Source organism: Schistocerca serialis, chromosome 8 (genome assembly GCF_023864345.2).
Source record: "Schistocerca serialis cubense isolate TAMUIC-IGC-003099 chromosome 8, iqSchSeri2.2, whole genome shotgun sequence".
NCBI lineage: Eukaryota > Metazoa > Arthropoda > Insecta > Orthoptera > Acrididae > Schistocerca > Schistocerca serialis.
In genome coordinates, this window is record NC_064645.1 from 96159265 (window position 1) to 96183523 (window position 24259).

The 24259-nt window shown below is 44.0% G+C and overlaps 1 protein-coding gene across 1 annotated transcript in view; it reads right to left on the reverse strand.

Moving 5' to 3' along the window:
- Window positions 1–1764: 1764 nt before the first annotated feature.
- LOC126416848 (CLK4-associating serine/arginine rich protein-like) overlaps window positions 1765–24259 on the reverse strand; it is a 30555-nt gene continuing 8060 nt past the window's right edge. Inside the window, exons 5-6 of the mRNA XM_050084730.1 lie at window positions 2715–2792; window positions 1765–2132 (exon numbers count right to left, since the gene is read on the reverse strand). Coding sequence (XP_049940687.1) covers window positions 1765–2132; window positions 2715–2792 — 446 coding nt within the window. The remainder of the gene's footprint in view (window positions 2133–2714; window positions 2793–24259) is intronic.

The following is a 24259-nucleotide window of genomic DNA, read 5'->3' on the forward strand; positions in this document are numbered from 1 at the left end:
ATTGAACTGTTTATCAATCTGGCCTCATCTTCATAGTCTGGTTGTGTCATGTATAAAAATTATCAATAAATTGTTGTAAAGTATATCACATCCGTGTTGCCTTAAATTTTCGTTCATAGCCACTTTTCCCAGTGGTGAAGCTGTTTAGTTGCAGCCTGCTTAGTAACCCACCTCAGTAACAGTAATTACTTTCTGCAGTAGCGGATTCCCGTCCTCTCATATTTATGTTGGACGCCAACTGTATTTTGTGAACACAAAAGAAGTAACGGTTTTGCTACTCTTCCTGTTATAATCTGCCCACAAATGGTACTGAACATCTTGTGTATCTATGAACGTGTATGCAATTACATTCAAGAGAAGCAGGGACTGCAAGAATAACTGTTCTGAAACTAGAACAAAATAACTTTGGAACTGCCAAGGAAATTACATGCCGTTTATTCATGTTGCCTTTGGAAAGAATGGGGCGAATTGCGCTACCCTCCCGTAATCATTAAAACTATTATGTTGAGGACTGAGGTAGCTATCTTTCTGCCTTCATTGTTAATACAATTTCCATCTTCTCCTTTTTTCTTTTGCTGATGCCTTGTCCCGCGGTTGCCGAGGGTCGGCATGGTTAGGAATGGATTCGGCAAGGTTAGTTATAGGGGGTGGCTGGATACCCTTCCTGCCGCCACCCCGTAGCCCCTGGGACGGAATTTGTGTATCCCAGCTGTCTGCGACTAGTGTAATCCATGGAATAGGGCGAACGTGTTCAGATGTCTGCGAGTCGTGTAACTGAGGCAGAACGTGGGGACCAGCCTGGTAGTCACCTAACGGGGTGTAGAAAACTGCCTAAAAGCACAACCAGTCTGACCGGCATACCGGCCCTCGTCGTTAACCCGCCGGGCCGATTCAATCCGGGGCCGGAGTGCCTACCCGAGTCCAGGAAGCAGGGCGTTAGCGCTCTCGGCTAACCTGGCGGGTCTGTTAATACAATTTCCATACGTTAGCTGAAGTCCATACACAGCAATGTATGACCAAAATGAACCAAACAAAAACAGTGTTTTTACTGCAGTAAACTCAGAATATGGCGAGATGTGTTAAGTAATTTTGATGCTTCACACTGTTATGAATAGTGATGAGAATTACAATCTATCGCCGAGCGCAGATATCTTGAAAATTTATTTTATTTTGCCAAACACTTTTCTTAAAGTGAAATGAGAAGTATTTGATGGTGGCCAGCATGACCGTTCTAGTGCTTTACCGACATTTCGCGCAGGAGGAATTACACACTTGCCACACTCAACACATCCTGCAATCAACTGCACTAACATTTGGAGCGGTATGTCACAGCTGCAAAGTTTGATGTCGGCAGACCACGAAGTTATGCCTGACATGAACTGCCCACAGGGGTGTTTCCATGATGGCAGTCCTAGTGTCCCTACTAATTTTCAAATGTAGAATGTTCCTTTTGAAACCGACCTTCAAGCTTCAACTGGGAAAGTTGGACATGAGTGAACTGCGCCACAATGGAAGAGGCACTCTGCCACAGAGGGTGTCTGTGTTACAAACATGTTGCTGCTGCTAACATTTCCGCATGGAATACTCAAGCAGGATCTGGCTTTAGTACAATGCATTCTCACGGAACGATTCGTGACAGATTCGCAATATCGATCATCGTTGTGACGTGTACCAATGTTTGAAACTACAAGAACAACAACAAAGTGCCCTGAAAGACCACAAAGAGTCGTTTATTTAAAAGGTCTTCGTGAACAGAGTCTGTAGCTACGGCGCAGAGCGCCCCCGTGTATTCCCGACAGCTGCGCGGCCCCCCTGGTGCGGACGCAGGCGCGACGCTGGCGACTGGGCCTCCGCCTCTCGCGCCGCAACTCCTCGCTGCTGCCGGAGGCGGACGAGGAGCTGCTGGGGGCGGCAGTGGGCCGGCCGCGATGACGCACGCGCAGCTTCCTCCTGCGGCACCGCCGACTCGGCCTCCACCTCCGGCGCGGACCCTCCACGCTGCTGGAGGAAGAGCTGCTGGGGGCAGGAGAGGGCCAGCCACGACGACGCTGACGTCGCTTCCCCTTCCGCTGCGGCGCCTCCAAAGTGTTGCAGGCTGGGGGCGTGGTGGCGAGGGGTGCGCCCGCCGTAGCCTGCAAGACAACGTCAACACTCATGACACCTGATAAGGCTCAGTTTTTGGCGCAACTGTGTGGCCAAAATGTAAGGTTCACTGGTGCCGAGCATTAGTCACATGTTCTGCACTCAGCGAATGTGTGAAACCACAGCTTGCCTCCTCCCACAGCGCTATCTTTCGACAGTTTTTAAAACCATGACCCAACGTGTAACTCTTCAACCGCTTGCACTGAATCGGGATACACTGCTGTATTACAAAGTGTCTTTGTCTCCCGAACCTCTCGTTCCTCGCAGTAACATTCTGTACCACAAATAGCTATAGTCCCAGACAACTGTGTCTCTAGCCCAATAAAGTTCACTAGCCGTTGCATCAGGAAATGTATATACCCAACCGCCTCACAAACAAGAAAAGGTCTCAAAAGTAACTATCCACAATGGCAGTTCACATAACGTTTCTGGTTAAGTGTGGGGCTAGAGACTGAAGAAATGAATTCCTACACCACTGTGATATTCTGTGGACGATAGCTAAGAAGTGCGCATCTACGTAGAATATGCAACCTTCAGTTAAGACTAAAGTCTACAGAGTGTGTAGTACTCACCCTTATTGATTCCAGCAGCTGCTCCTCCATTATCCTGCAGTACATGCCAAAGCATTCGTCTAGAAACAGCTCTCGTTCCTGCGGACAAAAGACTTTATCAGCTACATAGTAAATAACATCTAACTTTGCTTCTGGATTTAAGATTAACAGATTTTATAGCACTCTTATTTGCTACGGGTGAACCGTAAGTAGTACACATGCAGTTAGAATCTTTGGCGATCAATTATGAGAGAAGTCTAAACACTTAGTGGTACTCACCTCTGCGGAACTTAGAGACAGTTTGTCAGCCAGTCTGCTATATGCTGTATAGAACTCTTGCACGAACTCCTCCCACTCCTGTAGACAAAAGGGTTTATTAGCTTCATAGTAGCTAACCTTAGCTCTGTTAATAGATATAACATGAGAAAATTTTTGTGGAATTGTAAAAGTTATATGCCTTTTCAAAACTGAACTATATCACTCTTAAGAATACGTGTTTGCACTTTCTTCTCAATTTTTATTGAGACTTCTCAGGTCAATAGAGCGTTGACTATTCGTGATGGACTGAGCCCCTGTTCTGTTTCACGTGTGCCCACTTCCGCTCGCCACCAGAGTCAAATCCATTAGGGACGTTACAACCCGACTAAAGCTGCCCAAGTCGAGAGTTGGTGAAGTGGTCGTCAAGTGGAAACATGAAAGAATATCCACAGGTAAACCAGCACCAGGCAGACTTCGTGTACTGAGTGACGGGGCTGTCGGGTTCTGTGGAAGGTGGTTGCAAATAATCGCCTGCAATCAGCAGAAGGAATCACTCGTGCACTCCAGACTACTATCAGTGGCCCAGCCAACACAGTGGCTGTGTGGAGTGAGTTTAGAAGCAATGGGATACAATGGTTAACAGCTCCTCATAACCATCACATTTCTGCAGTCAGTGTTAAGCGACGGTTGATGTGGTGTAAAGATCAATCGGTGGGTCACGCTATACCCTGTAGCGATCTGATGGAAGGGTTTCAATTTGGCGATTCCCTGCAACATGGTGCCAAATCTAGAAAACCTGGACTAGAGAGTAATGGAAGAAATTTATTTTGTTGGATGAGATTTGTTTCACATTGATTCCAACTCCTGGCACAGCATATGTCCCAAGAGTGAAACATGGCGGAGGTTTGGTGATGATTTGGATACCCATATCGTGGTATGCCATGGGCACTATGGTTACTCTCCAATCTCTTATTACGGCCAAGGATTATGTGACCATTTTCGCTGATCAGTCCGTGGTACAATGTTTTTTCCCCAATGGTGACGCTGTGTTCCAAAAAGACAGGGCCCCTGTACACACAGCCCACAGCGCTCAGGACTGTTTTTGTGGATGAACCGTCTCATCTTCACTGCCCACCACAGTCACCAGACTCCATATTACTGACCCTTTGTGGGCTTCTTTGGAGAAAAGTTTCCATGATCGCTATCCACTTGCATAATTATTACCTGAAATTGCCACTATTTTGCTGGAAAAACTGTATAAGTTTCCCTTGAAACCATACAGGAGTTGCATTTATCCATTCCGAGACGACTGGAAGCTATTTTGAATGCGAAAGGGTTTCCTACGTCGTACTAGGCACGGCGTTGTGGCGTGTTTTCGGTGCCTCCGCACATTGGCAAAACTTCTGTACAGTCTGGCTGCCCCCAAACACTGCCAACATTCTAGAGCGGCGTACAACGGCGACCCTCACCTGCTGCATGACCGCCTCTGGGTCTGGAGGGGCGCCCTCCACCTCCAGCTGGACGTTCTTCTCCTCCTCCTCCAGCTCAACGTTGTCCTCTTCCTCCTCCTCAGTGCTGCCGCAGCAGCACAACCACCGGCGGACCCTCCGCCACATCTGTGCAGACGAGAACTACATTAGGTCCGAAAGAGCAGACACCACACATTCATATAAACAGAGCAACACTACAGCATTTTTGGCCTCAACGTGTGTATGCCGGAAACTTTGTTTTTCATTACTAGAAGCTTTGTTTGCTTGTGAAGATCACTCACGAGGAGCGTTCTCGTAGCAGCAATTGATTTCGTTCTTCACACTAGACTAACATATTTGTTCAACTGGTCCCTCAGAAGTGTCCCACTGGGCTAAAATTTCCAGCTCTAGGAGCCATATTTCATTTGGAAATTTACATCTCGGTTGAGTAAAGATGCAGTAGCTGCTCATAACATCACGAAATGGAGTAAGGCGGGAACAACAGACTCAGATACTTTAATTGTGGGTAACTGAGCCAACTGAATCGACTTCTGTTCACATTTTCTGTTGTTAGAAATATGGAGGGATCACCTCTGCCCTGCGCACCTGAACTCATATTTCCGTTTTCTCATTATTACTAAATTAACATTCAGAATCTGCTGATAGTAAGATTTTTAGAACTGTTTATACTGGGCATTCATTAAGAAACCTTATAAACCTGAGACACAAACAAACAAATTAATGGGCGCAGGATAGAATGTTTTAAGACCAAGTTGAAAGTGGTGCAATGCGACGAGGTTTTTATATAGAGATGCTAATCTCATATTCAAGTGATTTAACATTGAATATGCGTCAATATTTCAAGATAGCATTTCTAAAAAGTACTCTGGAAAGTTTATTAAAAATAAGAAAGCCACAGATAACTTAGCGAATTAAAATATCATGTAAGAGGTAGAGGGAAATTTTCGACGCAGAAATACAGCGAGAGAGCGGTGCACAAGGAAATTTAAAACATCTGTACCGAGGGAGCTAGGGGGGGGGGGGGTTGGGGAGGGGGAGATATGCTGAAAGGAAGACGCACACGCACATGCGCACACACGCACACATATACACACAGTGAGGTAGCATTAATTCTTTCCCTCTGTTGTTTGACTACAGATTAGAGCTGGATTCGAAGCAGATTTTAATCAAAAACCTCCATCCCTTTTTATAATATCACCCGCTAACTGAATCTCAACTGCTTCCTTAATAACGCTATCCCAACAGTTTCAAGTGCATGCCAGAATCTCAGTGTTGGTGATGATTGATGGCTTCGTAATGTTCTGCAATGGCAGATTATCTCAGCCGTTGTAAGTCTATGGAAGGCTCGCTCTCAGTATACCTGTCCTCCACAGTCCTGATTGTGTGGCCAATGTACGACGTGCCACAACTGCAAAGGATACGATGCACACCAGCGTTAGGGAAAACAAACACCATTCTCCACGTAACGTAAAAGAGAGGAGATTAGTGTTTAACGTCTCGTCGACAACGAGTTCATTAGAGACGGAGCACAAGCCCGGATTAGGGAAGGATGGGGAAGGAAATCGGCCGTGCGCTTTCAAAGGAACCATCCTGGCACTTGCCTGAAACGATTTAGGTAAATCATGGAAAAATCTAAATCAGGATGGCAGGACGCTGGTTTGAACCGTCGTCCTCCCGAGTGCGAGTCCAGTGTGTTAACCATTGCGCCTCCTCGCTCTGTGTAAAAGGGGTCTTACCTTTGGTGGTGGTCGAGAAACGCATTTCACGTCGTGTTTACACAAAATACGACCAATTCTGTTGGAACTCTACGTCCGTAAGGAAAAGAGAGCGTGCACTTTGGCATGACATGGTTATTTTCATCACTCGCTCAGTTCACGGTTGGTCGATAGCGCACTGGGCATCCCATCTTTCACTACAACCATTCTTCCGAAATGTGACTTCCACGTAGGCTAAATCAGCTCATGGATTTTCAGGCTCTGTCCTGTGTACGGCATGTCACAACGTACCATCAACAATCTTTCTAAGCAACGCATTAAGCAGGGGAAGGAAGCCATCCTTCTCCACTTCCAACGTGGAGGGAATATTCAAGTGGACTGAGTTCAGGTGCTCTAAAAGGCCGTTTAATTTGTCGATTTAATATGGTAAAATAACAAAAGAGGGTATAAATGTGTGAAAAACGTGTAGGTTTCATGCTACCGACTTCAGGGTCCGTTCCTAGAAATCATCCTGAAGACGACTGATCATAACAGGTGACAAATGGCACCTCATCCCAACTTCATCTGTCTGTTCATGGAATGCCCATTGAATAAAGGGTAAGAGAAAGTCAACACATGTCGAAAAAGATGGTTAATTTTATAGCAAACATAGTCTCAACTGACCGTAGCGAATCAGACAGATGTGCACGCGAGTAGAGAGAGACCATATGAAAACTTTCTGAAATATTAGTGTGTTTCAAATACAACAACACGAAGATTCTGGCATGCGCTTCCATTGTTCACATAGCGTCATTAAGGAAACATCTGAGGTTAGATTAAGTAATTACCTTTCAAAGGGACATGGATGCTTGGAATCCAGCACTCCTCCCTTGTCGAGCTACAGAGGGAGAAAGTGAAACACTCTATCACCCGTTGCTAATTACTGTTCACTATCAGTAGGCTCCTACGTTGGTCATCTTTGGTTGTTTGGTGAGCTGGCGTTTACAGTGTGTCTGTGAGTGTGTGTGTGTGTGTGTGTGTGTGTGTGTGTGTGTGTGTGTGTGTGTGTGTGTTTGTGTGTGTTGTGCTGTAGCCTTATTTCTGAGTTTGCTATGACATGAGCTATTCATAATTCTTTAATACTATAGACATTCTCTAACGTTTCAAAAAATTGTAACAGATTGTAAGAAAGGCCTGAATGCAACTGAGTTCTTGTAACCCATAGCGCATCGTACTGTCAAGAAGTTATTAAGACTCGAAAGAGTCGGTATTCTGAGGAGATCTAACAAGTCTATGTCAAATGACGCGACATCAGTGCCCGAATGAGTTGGTATGGACAACATGACACACCTCCAGCTGCTGGTTCTTCATGCAGTGGCATTTCGGTACGTAAAGGGCATGATGCTACGACTGTAATGTTCACGTGTAACAGCTGGGTGTATTAAACTGAATGTGATAAAGCGAGCGTTAAGGGAGCAATGCTTGAAACGTTGAGTCAGTCTGAAACCAATCTGACGAAAGCTCCACTCACATTGTAGATACTTTTACCTGTTCTATCAATAGCTAAAAAATTATCCAGAGCACCTTTAGAGACAGATACAAATGTGACGACAAATATTTACAGTTGCTTTTAAGTATCACTAGACCAAAATAATTAAAGATATGAAGATTCGACCATAACGAACTCCTGAGTAAGAGTGATTTGTAGACCTACTACCCCTGAAGTAATATTTCGTCAGTTTAAGTCTACAGCTACTTCATCTACTGCCACTTACAGGTTTTCATGCTGATTTTCTATCGAAAAAGTAAAATGATATAAATTAAATGATATTGAGGAACCAATTTCCAAGAATGAGAGCGTCTAATATGATCCATCATTAAGAGGTTGTGTTGACCTGTATGCCAAGAATCCAAGATAGCTTTCCATCCAAAAAAAGTCAGAAAAAAGTATCTGTATAAAATCTTCATTTTTAGTTCTCGTCCTTGAAATGTATAAAAGAAAGGGCGACATAAACAGTTGCATTCTGTTTCGTACCGAGACAGCATCATGGAAAAACAGAAAAACCTAAGTTGGCAGACGCCTGAAGTAGACGCAAACCGTTTCTCGTAAGGTTGCAGTACTTACAAGGTTTCAAATACCTGTGTCAAATGAGGTGCCTAGGAATATACTACAGCCTCCTTTACGCCACTCGTACAGTGATCGCAAAGACAAGATTAACTTAATAATGGCTTACGCAAACCATTTAAGAAGTCGTTATACGCACGTCACACACGCGGGTGGAATGGGAAGAAGCTTTAATACGTGGTATAATGACTAGCGCCCTCTGCCAGGCGTTTCACAGTAGTTTGTGGCCTATGAATGAGAAGGGCCAATCAAGGGAGGCGCATTTAGTCAGGGGTTCACTTAGTAAGTCCATTATGATACGTCTGATGTTAGAAAGACGATAGCGGGTATTCCAAGAAGAGCCCTGCAAAACATGACTTCCTGCCACAAACATAACGAGGGATAGCCATCAAAGGAAAATCAGGTAAGTGAAAGCCCACACGGGGATCTACCGATATTCGATCTCCTCACCCACCATTCGCTGATGGAACTGGGAATGAGAAACGCGATGGTGGTACCAGAAGTACACTCCGCCACACACTTTTTTCTGGTCTGCGTCTGTACAAGATCATTTCAGTTTCATTTATGCTTCTTGATGTTCGAGCTGTCGCCAACGATACAGTGGTTTATGAATGCACTATTTCAATGTACATACATCGTCACTTACTCATGCGAAAGTCAACGTTTGCATATTCCGCAGAATCTGAAACGACCGAAGAGGCTGAAACTTGTCGCTAAAGCTTCAGTTTCTTATCAAAAACATTTTAGTGGTTATTTCACGTATTTGAAGTGTTCACTCCTAGAATTCAAAAACGATTTAGCTGTATTCGAATTACAAGAGCATCTAAGAAATATTTGAAATACGGACCTTGAAAGGGGGATGGCACACTAACAGCTGCCAAAGATAATCTTTGATTTCTGTCGCAATCGAACAGAATTTTAATAGGCATGTGTCCTCCATAGCATCGAGTTTTTAATAAAATTTAGATTTCCATTTCCCTATACGTTTCTGTCTCTAAGTTCAGTGCCAGCTTTTAATCCTAATTATTAAGCTATCTGAATGAAAATTTTGCAGCATGTAGTCTCAAATTATGTGCATACTCCTATGCAACAATATCTTCTAAATGTAGTCGTCTATTTTATAATCACATTTATATACCGATAACTAAAGAAAGTTTGAGTTTCAAATTTGAAAAAAATACCTTAACTAAATTAATAACATTGCCTTAAAATGAATGCAAAGAACTACTGAACTCTGTCTTGTGAATGAACCGCATAATCTTGAATGTGAAAATTAAGGTCTGAATAAGAAAAGTTAGTTTTCAAAAATACATTAAAAATTCAGATCTCAAAAAAACAACGAATTTCTGGACTTCAGAACTTGAGTATTGCTAGACCTTTACATGACAGAAGATTTTAAAATTTCACTGAACTCCGCAAAATAGAAGAAAAGTTAACACAGGTCTGCTAAGTGTTTGGACGAAGATTACGGGCCGCCCCACAGGTTCAGTCCCTCAGTAACTCTGACCACCTGTTCCATACTCCAAAGGCACTTTCTGACATCACTCTCACGACTTAACATCCCTGGAAAAGAGAGCAACAAAGGATATTGCCTAGAGGAGGTAATAACTCAGTATGCTACGAAATGCGCAAACGAGGTTCTTTGTATTGAAGATTTTATTCGTGTAGCGGTGTTTGCTCTCCGTAAAAGACGTATCTCTGGACACAGTTTCCCAATCGGCAAACGGTTATAAAATGTGTGAGGTTTCATTTCAAAGAATACTGGATGTGGAGCGGAAAATTAATTCTCGAATCAAAATAGTTCGAGGGTCGTTCAGTAAGATGCGCTCCACTTTTTTTATTCTCAGAACATATTTATTGTTAAGAGTCAGAATTTGGTGACTATGTACATCAACATGTCTTGTCCGTGAACTATTTTTCTACGTTGTCTCCATTACGTTCTACGGCGGTACAGCACTGTGGAAGAGCATGTATTCCCTGCTGGTAAAAGCTCTTCTCCTGTAGGCGTAGCCAAGTTTTCTGACTGTCACCCTCAACATCTCTGAAAGCAATTTTGATGCTGTACTACGGCTCTGTCATCTGACAGAACGATTCGAAACTTCAACGGCGCACAGAACAAATATCAAATGTGGAGGCACCATCAAGGACGTTTGCCTATTATATTAATGCCTCTTTTTTTTTTTTTTTAAATGTGGAACATCACTTATTGAACGACACTCGTACATTGTAGATTCAATCTAGCCGCATCATAAATTTAAATCCCCATCGCGTTTTTCTATCTGTATCAGACGGCTATTCTCAGGAAACACTGTAGGGATTTTAATACGGTTTTCACTAATAGATAGGGTGACTCGCTAGTAAGGTTTTTATGTATAATTAATTAATATTTCATGAAAATTGTCTGAACAAAGACGATTTTTGTCCATTAAGTCATGCCTCCTGAGAAATTTCCTGGCTTGCGCTGCTTAAATCATTTTGAGTCATGTAAGAATTTGAAGTTAATAACTAGTTACCTAACGTTTTCCTCTGAATTACAGTGATAACTCTCGCAGTGACCTATAAACAAAATCATCGCTAGGGCAGACAAGCCGACCGGTCGTAGGCACTGATCGTTAACAGGACCAAGTCACAGGAGAGCTGGGTGGGCGCGGAGTTGTGTAAAATAAATTAGACAACTGTAACTGCAGCTGCTGTGCAAGTAACACGAAATAACCTGTTTTTCATCAAAAGAAATATTGATCTATGTATGACGCACACTGCTTTCTAACACTCATGAAAACCGAACAGGTCAAAACTATTTTACTTGCAAGCAAAAGTACTTGCAATTAAATTAGAAAAATTACGAAATTTATGGTAGCGTAAAATTTGTAAATTAAACGTGCCTACTGCATAATCAGTAGATTCTCAAAACAAGTCAAACCTTTCGCTAAATATGTCGAAAACAAAGAGAGTTCAGCAACATGGTTTAGCCTCAATACATCATCACAAACGCGCGGATGGTGTAGGTACACATTGCTGAAAGGAAGTTACGGATTTGACAGTAATCTTTTCAGACGTTTTAAATGGCTGTAACTGTCAACTATTAACGTTAACGCCCACAGCTAAAGAGTTTCGTTGGCGATTCTGTGTGTTAGCAGACGGTGTCTTTCCACTGTGAGCAGGGACGGTAATGATAATTTGTGACGTACCTTATTCAACTGACTTGCAGCCCCGCCTTGAGAGACTGTGTGCAGTTACTCTTCAAGGTTCAAAACAAAGCGGCTGTTCGGTTTACGATGGAACTATGAAGATTCTTTCCCAAAATAAAGCTTTCAAATATAGATAGCGATGCACCTCGAAATCGAATCAACGTCGAAGTAATGCTAGGCAACAGGATTAGCCGTTTGGAGCGATGTTGCATTGTTGATGGTCTGCCTCAAGACCGATGTTAAACCACTGCACTTGAGATGTTTTCCTCAATGACTCACTATTCATAAAGGAATGTGATTCAACAAACGCAACTATTTAGAATAATGACACAAACGAGGAAAGCTGTACCCGTATTACTTGCAGCTGTGAACAAGCCTTTCCGAAATTTAAACTTTTATCGATAATTCTATGATTTTCCAATGTATTACCTGACGAGACATTTGTATCCTGACAAACAGTTACATTTGTGTACATCAGAAATAGATACGCCAATAATAGTAGAATAATTACTTCAGTTAATCAGAGATTCCTGTATGGAGTATAATATTAATAGCAACGATCATCTTCGACAGAAGTATGATGCTGTTTCTGTATTTGTCTTCGACTACAACGATCTCCAGCAACAAGGATGGACATACAAAAAATTATTGTACTTGAGGTTACTCGAAAGTAATTTTCCAAAGATGAAACTGTGAGTGCCGGTCGGTGTGGCCGAGCGGTTCTAGGCGCTACAGTCTGCGACCGCGCGACCGTTACGGTCGCAGGTTCGAATCTTGCCTCGGGACTGGATGTGTGTGATGTCCTTAGGTTAGTTAGGTTTAAGTAGTTCTAAGTTCTAGGGGACTGATGACCGCAGTAGTCAAGTCCCATAGTGCTCAGAGCCATTTGAACCATTTTTGAAACTGAGCGCACTGAAGATGATCCATTGCGATATGCAGTGATGATTACGCCGCTGTAAGGTTCATGTGCTTGCTCTCAGTGGTCATTTGCCGTAAAGAGAGGTGTTCACACACTAAATACATTGCCAACAGTCATCTCTGTATTCACAGGCATCAAGCCCAGTCGCACATTTACGCAATGCTAATCGTAAAATTCACATACTAAACTGGGAATTAAAGTCATTTCACGCACATCAATGGCCATGAAGCTTGATGTAGCCTTTCAAAATTAAAATAGCTGTACGAGGTTTAGTCCCATACTCGAAATAATTTTCTGAGATATTTAAAATTACCTCAAAACTAAATTTTGCAACTTCCCATTACAAGCAACATACTGACGCAATACGCTTCCCTGGGTGTATCAGAGCAAGCCTGAAACGGAACACTTAGTTGGTAAACAATTAAGTAAATAATATTTTATTCATAAGACTATAAGTTATATATCGTTTTTAGTTTCAAAATTTAATTATTATTTTTATTTGTTTGGTATCACTTTTTGCACTTGTTATCCTGTCCGAGTGACTAAGGTGGTATGTCTACATCTATATCTACATTTATCATCCGCTAAGTATCATAAGGTGCATAGCGAAGGATACCTCGTACCACAAGTAGTCCTTTGCTTTATGGTTCACTCGCATACAGAGCGAGGGAAAAACGACTCTCTACACGCTACGTACAAGCCCAGATGTCTCTTATCTCGTTCGCGATCCTTACTCGAAATGTACGTTGGCGTCAGTTGAATCGTTCCGCAGTCAGCCCCAAATGTAGGTTCTCTAAATTTTCTCAATATTGTTTAGCAAAAAGAACGTTGTATGACCTCCAGTGCTTACCATCTGTGTCTATAAAGCATCTTCGTAACATTGGCGAGTTGATGAAGCCTCCTGTTAACAAATCTAGGAGTACGTCTCTGAACTGCTTCGATATCTTCCCTTAATCCCACTTAATGGGGATTCCAATCACTCGAGTAATAGTCAAGAATGGGTCGCACCAGTGTTCTATACAGTGTCTCCATTACAGATGAGCTGCACTTTACTAAAATTGCCCCAGTAAACCGAAGTCGACCATTGGCCTTCCCTAGAACTCACCTTACGTGCTTATTCCACTCTATAACGCGTTGTAACGTTACGCTTACACAATCAGTCAATATGACTGTGTCAAGCAGTATACCACTAAACAGTATTTGAATATAACCTACACGTTTCCCCATACAGAGCAAGCTGCCGTTCAGCACTCCAAACAGAAGTTCTCTCTAACTCATCATGTAACCTCATACAGTCACTGAAAGGCGACATTTCCCCAGACACTACAGAGTCATCACCAAACTGTGACAGACTGCTGCTCACCCCATCCGTCAGTTTCTTCATGGTCATAGAGATCAAAGGCGGTCCTCTCACACTATCCTGGGGTACTCCTGACGGAATTCTTTGTTCTGATAAACTATCGGCATCCACAACAACGTACTTCGAGCCACTCACATATCTGGGTACCTACTCCACATGCTGGATGCTTCGTTAAGAGTCCGCAATGGGGCACTATGTCAAACGTCCACAGATACAAGAAGATAGCCTGTTGCCCTTCATCCTTGGTTCGCAGGATACGGTGTGAGAAAAGGCAAAGCTGAGTTTCCACGAGCATGATTTATAAAATCGTGCTGATCTGTGTACAGAAGCTTTTCTGACTCAACGAAATTTATTTTATTTGAACTTAAAATATGTTTAAAAATTATGCAGAAAACTAGTGCCAGTCATATGGGTCTGTAATGTTGCACGTCCCTCCTTTTACCCTTCCTAAGCGTAGGAGTAACCTCCGCTTCTTTCCAGTCGCCTGGGGCTTTGTCCTAAACGAGAGACCTACACTACGCTGCATCGTGGTCATAAACAATCTGACAAGGTTGTAAGGATGTTGCACGGTAGGTTGCGCTGCGAAATAATTATTGAGAATAAAATTCGATACGTTGCGCCGTTTCCGAGTTAATCAGCATTGAAGTTAGCCAATCAAGACGTTGCACTCGCAGCTTCAAGCGGAACGTCAGGTGGAATTAGCGTCGATTGTTCTCATATCATAGATGGCAGTGCCTCGGCTTCGATCATTAGTATCGGCCCGTGACCAGTTTGTGTATTGCTTCCTCGTTCAGATTTAAGAAAACTCCGAAGGACAAGTTTCGTCACAATGCCTCTGGCTAACTTCAATGCCAATTACCTCGGATAAGGAGCATCCTATCTATTTTATTCTTGACTTATTTTTCGGCACAAACTACCCTGTAACACCCCTACAACCTTTTGGACTGTTTCTGATCATCTGTCCTATGATATACAGACAAAACGTTGTAAATTGTTCCCTGAAATTATATATATATATATATATATATATATATATATATATATATATATATATATATATATATATACTGCTGGATAAAAACAGTATCCTTTTAGAGGTTTCCAATTCACTCAGCATTTGTTGTTGCAAAAGTGCATATACAGTACATGAAATGTTTACATTTACAAATGAACAGCAGAAGTGGTTCCGAGATATCAGCTGTCAGCCCATGCTGAAAGAACCATACAAGTACGTGGTGTAGGCTCCACGAGCGGCAGTGCAGCCGCTGGTTCTGGCATTCAGTCGATCGTACAGATAGCTGTCAACGAATCAAAATCGGAAAATCGGCGACGCCTTTTCAGGTTTACTGTCTTCTTTTCAGCATATACCTCCTCCAGGACGACAACGCAACAGCAGCGGCCCCTAGGTGAAGACGACATAAGCTGAGTTAGAGATCAGCAGTCGCTGCAGTTCACTTGACAGACTGTTGACAGTAGCGGTCGCTAGAACCAGAATCGTTACTTGTGTTCGTCTATTCTTAATAAGACTTTCCTTGCGACATGTCTGTGTAATTGCACTTGTGGATGATCATGTGTGAAGGACTACAAGAATTCTCAGATCAGAGTCAAGTATTGTGTTTGTCTTGTTTTCATTAATAGGAGTTGTTTGATTGTTTGTCTAGTGAACTGAGCATGCTGGATTCTTAAACACAATAACATGGCGACGAGATGTGTGAATAACATGGTGCGGACGATATAGGAGCAATAACGTAGCGACGACCTGTTAACACTTCGAACCCACAGCCACAATCTGCCACAAATTGTCTCTGCTTTGTATTGTCGTGGGATTTTGTGTTTCGCTGGCGTCATAATTCTACCCTGTCTTTTCATATCAGGGGTGTGTTTACGTGTTTTATCAGTATCTCTTATAGCGTTTTTAATATTCAGTGTTCTCACGTGGGCGTTGCAGAGATTTTCTTTGCTTGTGTGCTTAATTTTATTCCTTGCATTGTCTGTTTATTGCACTTGCCTATTCTTGAATCAGCAACCCACCTCTCCCATCCCCTGCTAACGTGCCTCAGCTTCAAGCAAAAGATTCAACGCAGCTCACACACATGTTTCACTTTCAGATGCAGCAGACTGCAACCCTTCTAAACACGGTACAGCAGTTACTGGCCAACGAAGCAACAAATACAACGCAACCACCCAATCAACATTCAACAATTGTAGCTCCAAGTACCATATCGCCTTTTCGCCAGTTTAACGAAATAGAAGAGGAATGGCTCGAGTGCGCTCATACAATCTAGTCAATGGGCAAGTCCACTGGTTTTGTTCCACAAACCTTCAGGTCGCATTTGCCTCTGTGTTGTCTTGAAGTCTACAGTCAACCCACGAAGTGTGATTGATACTTATCGATTCCCTCGTCCAGAGGATCTCATGGACAGATTAGGTGCATGTCATTACTTTTCAAAAACTGATTTGCGCGACGCAAATTTTCAGGTACCACTAGATGAAGACTCTCAAACCGTATGTGTTGTGAATACTCGTTTTGACTTGTTCAAATATTTACGTTGGCCTTTTGGCAGTGCTTCAACACCCGCCATTTTCCAACAGCATTTGGAACAGCTGACTGCTCAAGTACCAAACTGTTGAAACTATTTGGACGATATTGTCGTACAGGTCGTACACCTGCAGAACACGTTGCTAATTTGCGTGCTTTGTTCCGCGTGTTACCTGATGCAGGACTGAAGGGCAGACTGGACAAGTGTGATTTTTTTTAAACCTGAGTTGGAGTATCATGCTCATGTCATCAACAGTTAAGGTGTGCATTCTTTTCATTCACATTTATTAGCCATTCGACATTTGTCAGTTCCTCGCAATGTCACAGTATTGCAGTCAGTCTTTGGGAAAATGAACTATTATATTCGGTTCATACTGAGTGCTGCACAAATCGCAGCTCCATTGCATCGCTTGCGCCCGAAGAACGTCCCATTTGTTTGGACACATGAGTGCCAAGAGGGTTTAGAAAAAGTTAAAGACACATTGCTCAGTGATCGATGCTTGGTTCACTTTGGTCGTGACAATTAAGTTATGTTGAATGTTTATGCTTCCTATTACGGAATAGGTGCAGTGCTTTCGCACAGATTTGGTGATAAAGACAGGCCTATTGCTTTCGCACCAAAAGTGTTGTCCCAAGCTCAGTGCAACTACTCACAAATAGAGAAAGAGGCACTGGCTATCGTGTATGGTTTCATCCAATTTCACCACTAATTATATATCAGAAAATTCTACATAGTAACGGATCACAAGCCATTGCAGTCCCTATTTCATCCGATGAAGTCGGTTCTTGTATGAAAACCCAAAAAATTGCAAAGATGGGCTTTGTTGTTGTCTCAATACCATTACGACATTATGTATCGTCCGATGGCTCAATATGATAATATGGATGCACTTTCAGGTCTTCCAATTCACCCTGATACAAACTTTGACTCTTCTGCTGCCCGTCTCTAATGACCACGTTGTCGACGGGACGTTAAACACTAACCACCACCACCACCACATCGTCTGCTGCATCTTGTTGTCACATCGATGCTCAGGATTCTAAATTACTTCAATCCTTTCCTCTGAACTATAGGAAAATTGCACAAGCCACGGAAGCTAATTCAGAGTTGAACATGTTGATAAAATGCAATCGCCAATCTTGGCCTCGCTCATTGCATAGCATAAAGAACACTGTATTGTGCCGATACTTTGCACATCGACATAGCCTCGCTATACACCAACGTGTGATTCTTGTACTAAATGATAATGGATATTCACGTGTGTTGATCCCTAAAGCTTTGCATAAAGAAGTGTAGCAGTTACTTTACCAAGGACACTGGGGAATTTTTGGTACGAAACAATTAGCGCCTCGACACTGTACTTTGCAGGGTATGGACACCCAAATAGAACAGATGACGTCCAAGTGCCACGCACGTACGGAAAATCAGTCCCCTCCGCCACAAAAGTTCTCTGGTTGGCCTAAGTCGCAATCACCATGGCAACGTTGCACATAGACTTTGCTGATCGGTTTTGGAACATTTGTTGGTTGATTGTGGTAGACTCTTACAGCAAGTTTCTTGTTGCTATGCCAATGAACTCGACAATGTCACGTAGCACAGATCAGGCGTTATCCTTTATTTTTTGCCTCGAAGGTTTGCCTGAAGTCATAGTGTTGAACAACGGCCCTCAGTTCATGTCAAATGAATTTGAAACATTCTGTGAACTAGTGCGCCGTTCCATCCACAGTCAGAGGCGAAGCGGAACGTTTTGCCCGATCCTTCAATCAGCAGATGGCCAAGCTTCACGCTGCACACACCAGGGATCAAGCATTGGAACTGTTTCTCGCCTCCTATCGTTCGGACCCACGAGATGGACCATCGGTGGCGAAACTGCTTCACGACCGCCCCCATCGGACATTGCTCCACCTGCTCCACCCCCTCAGCATCCGGAGGCGAAGGAAGGTCGCAAGTATCGCTTTGCACCGCATGATGTTTTTTACAGGGTTTTTAGTAGCAGCTGACGGTGAGCGCGAGGCGAATTCGTCCGTCGTCTTCGCGCTTGCAAGTATCTGATTGCAGGTCCAGATAGCCTGCAGCGCCGACATCACAATCAATTTCGCCACTGTCATGTGCACGGTGACCCTTCTGTGTCTCTTCCCACAAATTCACGGATCGGAAGGACAGCGCGGCCACCTTCTCCTCCTCCGCCTCCTTCTCGGTCTAACGATGCAGCTGGACACGCCCACGACGCAGAAGCCGACGCCTACATCTTGGTATGGGCCTGAGGAGGTGGACGCGTAGCCTTCTGGACGTTTTCTAGGTAATGCTTCCACCAGCCCGAAGGTCGGATGGTGCGGTACGATTGGAAGTCTGATGTCTGCTGCAACCACAGCTTCCGGTCCACCAGAGCGTCCACGCACATGCCTCCGCCACCCCCCCCCCCCCCCTACCCATCCCATTGTCGCACTCCATATTCGACGACATTCCGTTGCTTTGGTGGAGAGGAATATTACGGCGTAAAGTCAGTACCGGCACGGCAGTCGGAAACTGCAGAAAAGAGACGGCTGTGAGAATAGTTCATCAATGGCACACTGACCGAACTCCCTCTAGGACGACAACGCGACAGCAGAGGCCCCTATGTGCAGACAACATATGCGGCGCGCCCTACTGACATGCATCCTAGCCTTTGTCATTAGCAATCTCTACGTAGTTTAGTTACAGCTCAGCAGCCACTGCAGTTCAGTTGACAGTCTGTTGACAGTAGCGGTCACTAGAACCAGAAGCGTTACTAGTGGTTGTCTATTCCGACGAAGACTGATTGTTTTGCATGTCGCCCTTTGCCTGCGACTCATTAATATATTATTATTATTATCGGTGTTTTGCCCTTAAAGAGCGCAGTTGGACTAAACTAGATATAAAATTCCTTTTGCTGCCATCCTTGCTGCCCAAACATCCCTCATTCGCTCTCTGTATTTCTTTTTCTGGTCCTCTGTCCATCCTTCTTGCCAACCGGCATGCGTTGTGGACTGTGACATGGAACTTGCATGTAAGATGACAACTGCCTCTATGTGGAGTTTCAGCCTTTCTATCCAATGGCAGCCCATAATAACCGCCTGTTCACATAGGGCACCATTCTCCTGCGAGTTGGTCATGGCTGTGTTCTCACAATAAACTCCATGAACCCCCAACGTAACTTTTTTGAGCTCAGAGAGCAACCACTCTCACGATTCTCCCTGACTACTGATTCGAATTTCTTGTGACTGCTGTCATAAGAGTATACAGCGATATACACTGCCACACACAGTATGTGCCGTTCTATATGTGACAGGCATTAGGATCGCCTTCAGGACACACCGCAGAAGCTAAGAAGCGCTCAGAGTCTGCATACATTACGAATGAAGGTTGTTCCTGGTGGTGAGTCTTTGTCTTGCAGACAAACAAAAATTACGCGAAGCGAAATGTAGTGTGAGGAGGGCTATGCGAGAGGCGTTCAATGAATTCGAAAGTAAAGTTCTATGTACTGACTTGGCAGAAAATCATAAGAAATCTTGGTCTTATGTCAAAGCGGTAGGTGGATCAAAACAAAATGTCCAGACACTCTGTGCCCCAAATGGTACTGAAATAGAGGATGACAGACTAAAGGCCCAAAGCTGTTTCACAGAGGAACACTGCACTGCAGTTCCTTCTCTAGATTGTCGCACCGATGACAAAATGGTAGATATCGAAATAGACGACAGAGGGATAGAGAAACAATTAAAATCACTCAAAAGAGGAAAGGCCGTGGACCTGATGGGATACCACTTCGATTTTATACAGAGTACGCGAAGGAACTTGCCCGCCTTCTTGCAGCGGTGTACCGTACGTCTCCAGAAGAGCGTAGCGTTCCAAAGGATTGGAAAAGGGCACAGGTCATCCCCGTTTTCAAGAAGGGACGTCGAACAGATGTGCAGAACTATAGACCTATATGTCTAACGTCGGTCAGTTGTAGAGTTTTGGAACACGTGTTATGTTCGAGTATAATGACTTTTCTGGAGACTAGAAATCTACTCTGTAGGAATCAGCATGGGTTTCGAAAAAGACGATCGTGTGAAACCCAGCTCGCGCTATTCGTCCACGAGACTCAGAGGGCCATAGACACGGGTTCACAGGTAGTTGCCGTGTTTCTTGACTTTCGCAAGGCGTTCGATACAGTTCCCCACAGTCGTTTGATGAACAAAGTAAGAGCATATGGACTATCAGACCAGTTATGTGATTGGATTGAAGAGTTCCTAGATAACAGGACGCAGCATGTCATTCTCAATGAAGAGAAGTCTTCCGAAGTAAGAGAGATTTCAGGTGTGCCGCAGGGGAGTATCGTAGGACCGTTGCTATTCACAATATACATAAATGACCTTGTGGATGACATCCGAAGTACACTGAGGCTTTTTGCCGATGGTGCTGTGGTATATCGAGAGGTTGTAACAATGGAAAATTGTACTTAAATGCAGGAGGATCTGCAGCGAATTGCCGCATGGTGCAGGGAATGGCAACTGAAGCTGAATGTAGGCAAGTGTAATGTGCTGCGAATACATAGAAAGAAAGATCCCTTATCATTCAGTGATTTAAAATCGAATGATCATATAAAGTTGATCGTCGGTAAAGCAGATGCCAGACTGAGATTCATTGGAAGAATCCTAAGGAAATTCAATCCGCAAACAAAGGAAGTAGGTTACAGTACGCTTGTTCGCCCACTGCTTGAATACTGCTCAGCAGTGTGGGATCCGTACCAGTTAGGGTTGATAGAAGAGATAGAGAAGATCCAACGGAGATCAGCGCGCTTCGTTACAGGATCATTTAGTAATCGCGAAAGCGTTACGGAGATGATAGATAAACTCCAGTGGAAGACTCTGCAGGAGAGACGCTCAGTAGCTCGGTACGGGCTATTGTTGAAGTTTTCAGAACATACCTTCACCGAAGAGTCAACCAGTATATTACTCCCTCCTACGTATATCTCGCGAAGAGACCATCAGGATAAAATCAGAGAGATTAGAGCCCACACAGAGGCATACCGACAATCCTTCTTTCCACGAACAATACGAGACTGAAATAGAAGGGAGAACCGATAAGAGGTACTCTGGGTACCATCCGCCACACATCGTCAGGTGGCTTGCGGAGTATGGATGTAGATGTAGATCCTCCGTAGGCGTTTCTGCACATACCAGTATCTGATTCGAGCAATCAGTCAGGTGCCCTTCAAGATACTCACTCGTTGTAAAAAAAGTTGAGACATCTATGGCAGAAATGTCGTTTTGGTCAGTCTCTACTCAACAGAGAGGAAAATAGGCAGGAAATATTTCTATTCCATATGTAGTGTTGCTTCTCACCCTTGGAGAAAAGCAACAGATCTAGGTGTTTGGGGCGCTCACCGGCTAATTTGTGAAATTTTGAGCGATCCAACTAATTTATGCTTGACTTCTTTGTTCTGCACAGTGTGCTCATGGTCATGTTCTTCTTCTGGCTTACTATTATCAACATCGAAGTTGAGTACATGAACTGAAACATCTGGGTTCCACCTCTCGAATTTTGGTACGCCCTGGAGTTTTATGGGGAATGACATGTTTCTGCAATCACAGTGCCCGCAGGCACTGGACTTTTGTGAGTACTAGGAAGGACTGCCCTTGTAGGGAAATTTCTGTCACTACCCACATGTGGCCACTTGACGCAACTTCGTAGGCCTGTAAGTTCACGTCAAGGTGGAGTATACACCTGAGTCCTTTACGAGACTCACTTTCCTGTGTTTCGGAAAAACAGCGAAATATGACACTTGCACAAAGCTCCAGATCACTCTGTGATTGAATTAGCTCAGGATATCAACCAGTTCTCCCCCAGATTTTTGCGATGCTTTTCACCTCACCAGCATTTCTGATCTCTTTCCGCTGTTGGATCAGCTCACAGTACAGGACTGCTTTGCACTTAATCTGCACCGACATCATACGCTGCCAGCCACCTAATGATGTGTGGCACAGGGTACCTCTGTTACCACTGACCCGTACCTTGTTCCACTGGCGAATGGTGCGTTTGAAGAACAGTTGTCGGTAAGCCTCTGTATTGGCTCAAATTTCTCGAATTTTCTCGTCATGGTCATTACGTGAGATGTATGCTGGAGGAAGTAATATGATGTCTGACTCTTCCCAGAGTACTCTCTCGATATTTCAGTAGTTAACCTCTCTGTGAAGCATAACGCGGTTCTTGTAACGGCGGCCAGGGGAGTTTGGTCCAAATGGCTCTGAGCACTATTGGACTTAACATCTGATGTCATCAGTCCCCTAAAACTAAGAACTACTTAAAGCTAACTAACCTAAGGACATAACACACGTCCATGCCCGAGGATGGATTCTAACCTGCGACCGTAGCGGTCGCGCGGTTCCAGACTGAAGCTCCTAGAACCGCTTGGTCACACCGGCCGGCTCCAGGAGAGTTTTCTGAGCATCTCAGAAACTTTCTCACGTCGATTAAACGATACCGTGACGAAATGCGCCGCTCTTCATAGCATCTTCTCTATCTTCTCAGTGTGTTGTACCTGGTAGGAATCCCATATTATAAGCCACTCCCATCTCGGATGATTTACTTTTCCTGAAAATTCTTCCCACGAAACTCTGTGCGACATCTGCTTTTGCTACTATTTGTTTTTTTTGGTCTTTCCACTTAAGGACCCTTTGATAGTTACTCCTAAGTACTGGAGTGGCAGGATATTGTGGGTCATTAACGATTTCAGTGAGTACCCTCTCGAAAAGGCATTGACAGGCATCGTGAAAATATGTAAGAGCTTTGTATTCAGAATCAGTACGAGCTTGTAAGATCCTCTCCCTGAAACCGTCATGAAGCACAGAGTAGTCCAATATAGCTACAGGACTTACTTGGATATCCATAACAGACCGGGCAGGGGTGCTGCTGCTGCTAGGCCCAGAGTGATGTTGAGGCAATGCCTGATGCCATGAAGGTCCATGACGATTGTGAGATGGACCAGGCCGTGGAGGCTGTGGCGTCTTGGCAAACAAGCTCGTGTCAACAGCCTGTTCCACACTGGTTGTGATGGACCTGGCTGTGGCGGTGTTGAGGCTGTGGTGACATACTCATCAGGAGTTCACGTGGTAGAGTAATTGTAGGTGCATATGGCCTCCATGTGACCTGTAATGAAAGAAAAAAATACTGGAATGAATCACGTGTAAAGAAAGTAGTATCCAGATGTTTGTGAATGTTCTATTTACTTTCAAAATAAGCAGTATTCAAATAAGTCCAAAAGCCTCTCACCACGTCATTATTTTCCATGATGACTTGTAATATCTTATCCTGCAGCTCAACATCCAACACGATATTATCATCAAGAGCACCGAGTAACGGAGATCCATGAGGATTGTCAGACTGTCCAAGGTGCTGACCATGGCTGTGTTGGCAAATGAGCTGCTGTCATCAGCCTCTACCACACTGAATATGATGAGCCAGGCAAGGGGCTGTAGGCACGGTGAATACAGCATCGACGGACTTGGCTGGAGTGATGAATGTACCATACACGCTCATCAGATTTGCTACAGAAGAAGAAAAACCATCAGATTGCAGATAAAAGGAACAAACACAAGTAAAGGAAAAAGTCTGAAATACGTGCCTGTGAGGTGACTACAGTTCAATGGGAGACGTTTACTAGTCCCTGATAAGCAATAACAACCATTTACGTTGTACTGTTTCATCCCAGCTGATGCCATCGGTGCTGTTGATGTGCTGCCAGCAGGTCTCAAACTCGGATGACTTGCCTCCCCGAAACATCTCCTATTTGTAGCCGAAAATCAGATGTACCGCATTTTAGTAACGAGCAGTAGGTTATTAAGGAGAGAACAGGCCCAGATAACGATCTTATCTCAAGGTCACTGACCTCCCTCTCAACTGGGGAAGGAACCACCAGGAATCGGTCAAGTTCTCCCACAGGGACCCCCCCCCCCCCCCACAGACATTAGGCAATTATGCGAGCTATATTCATAG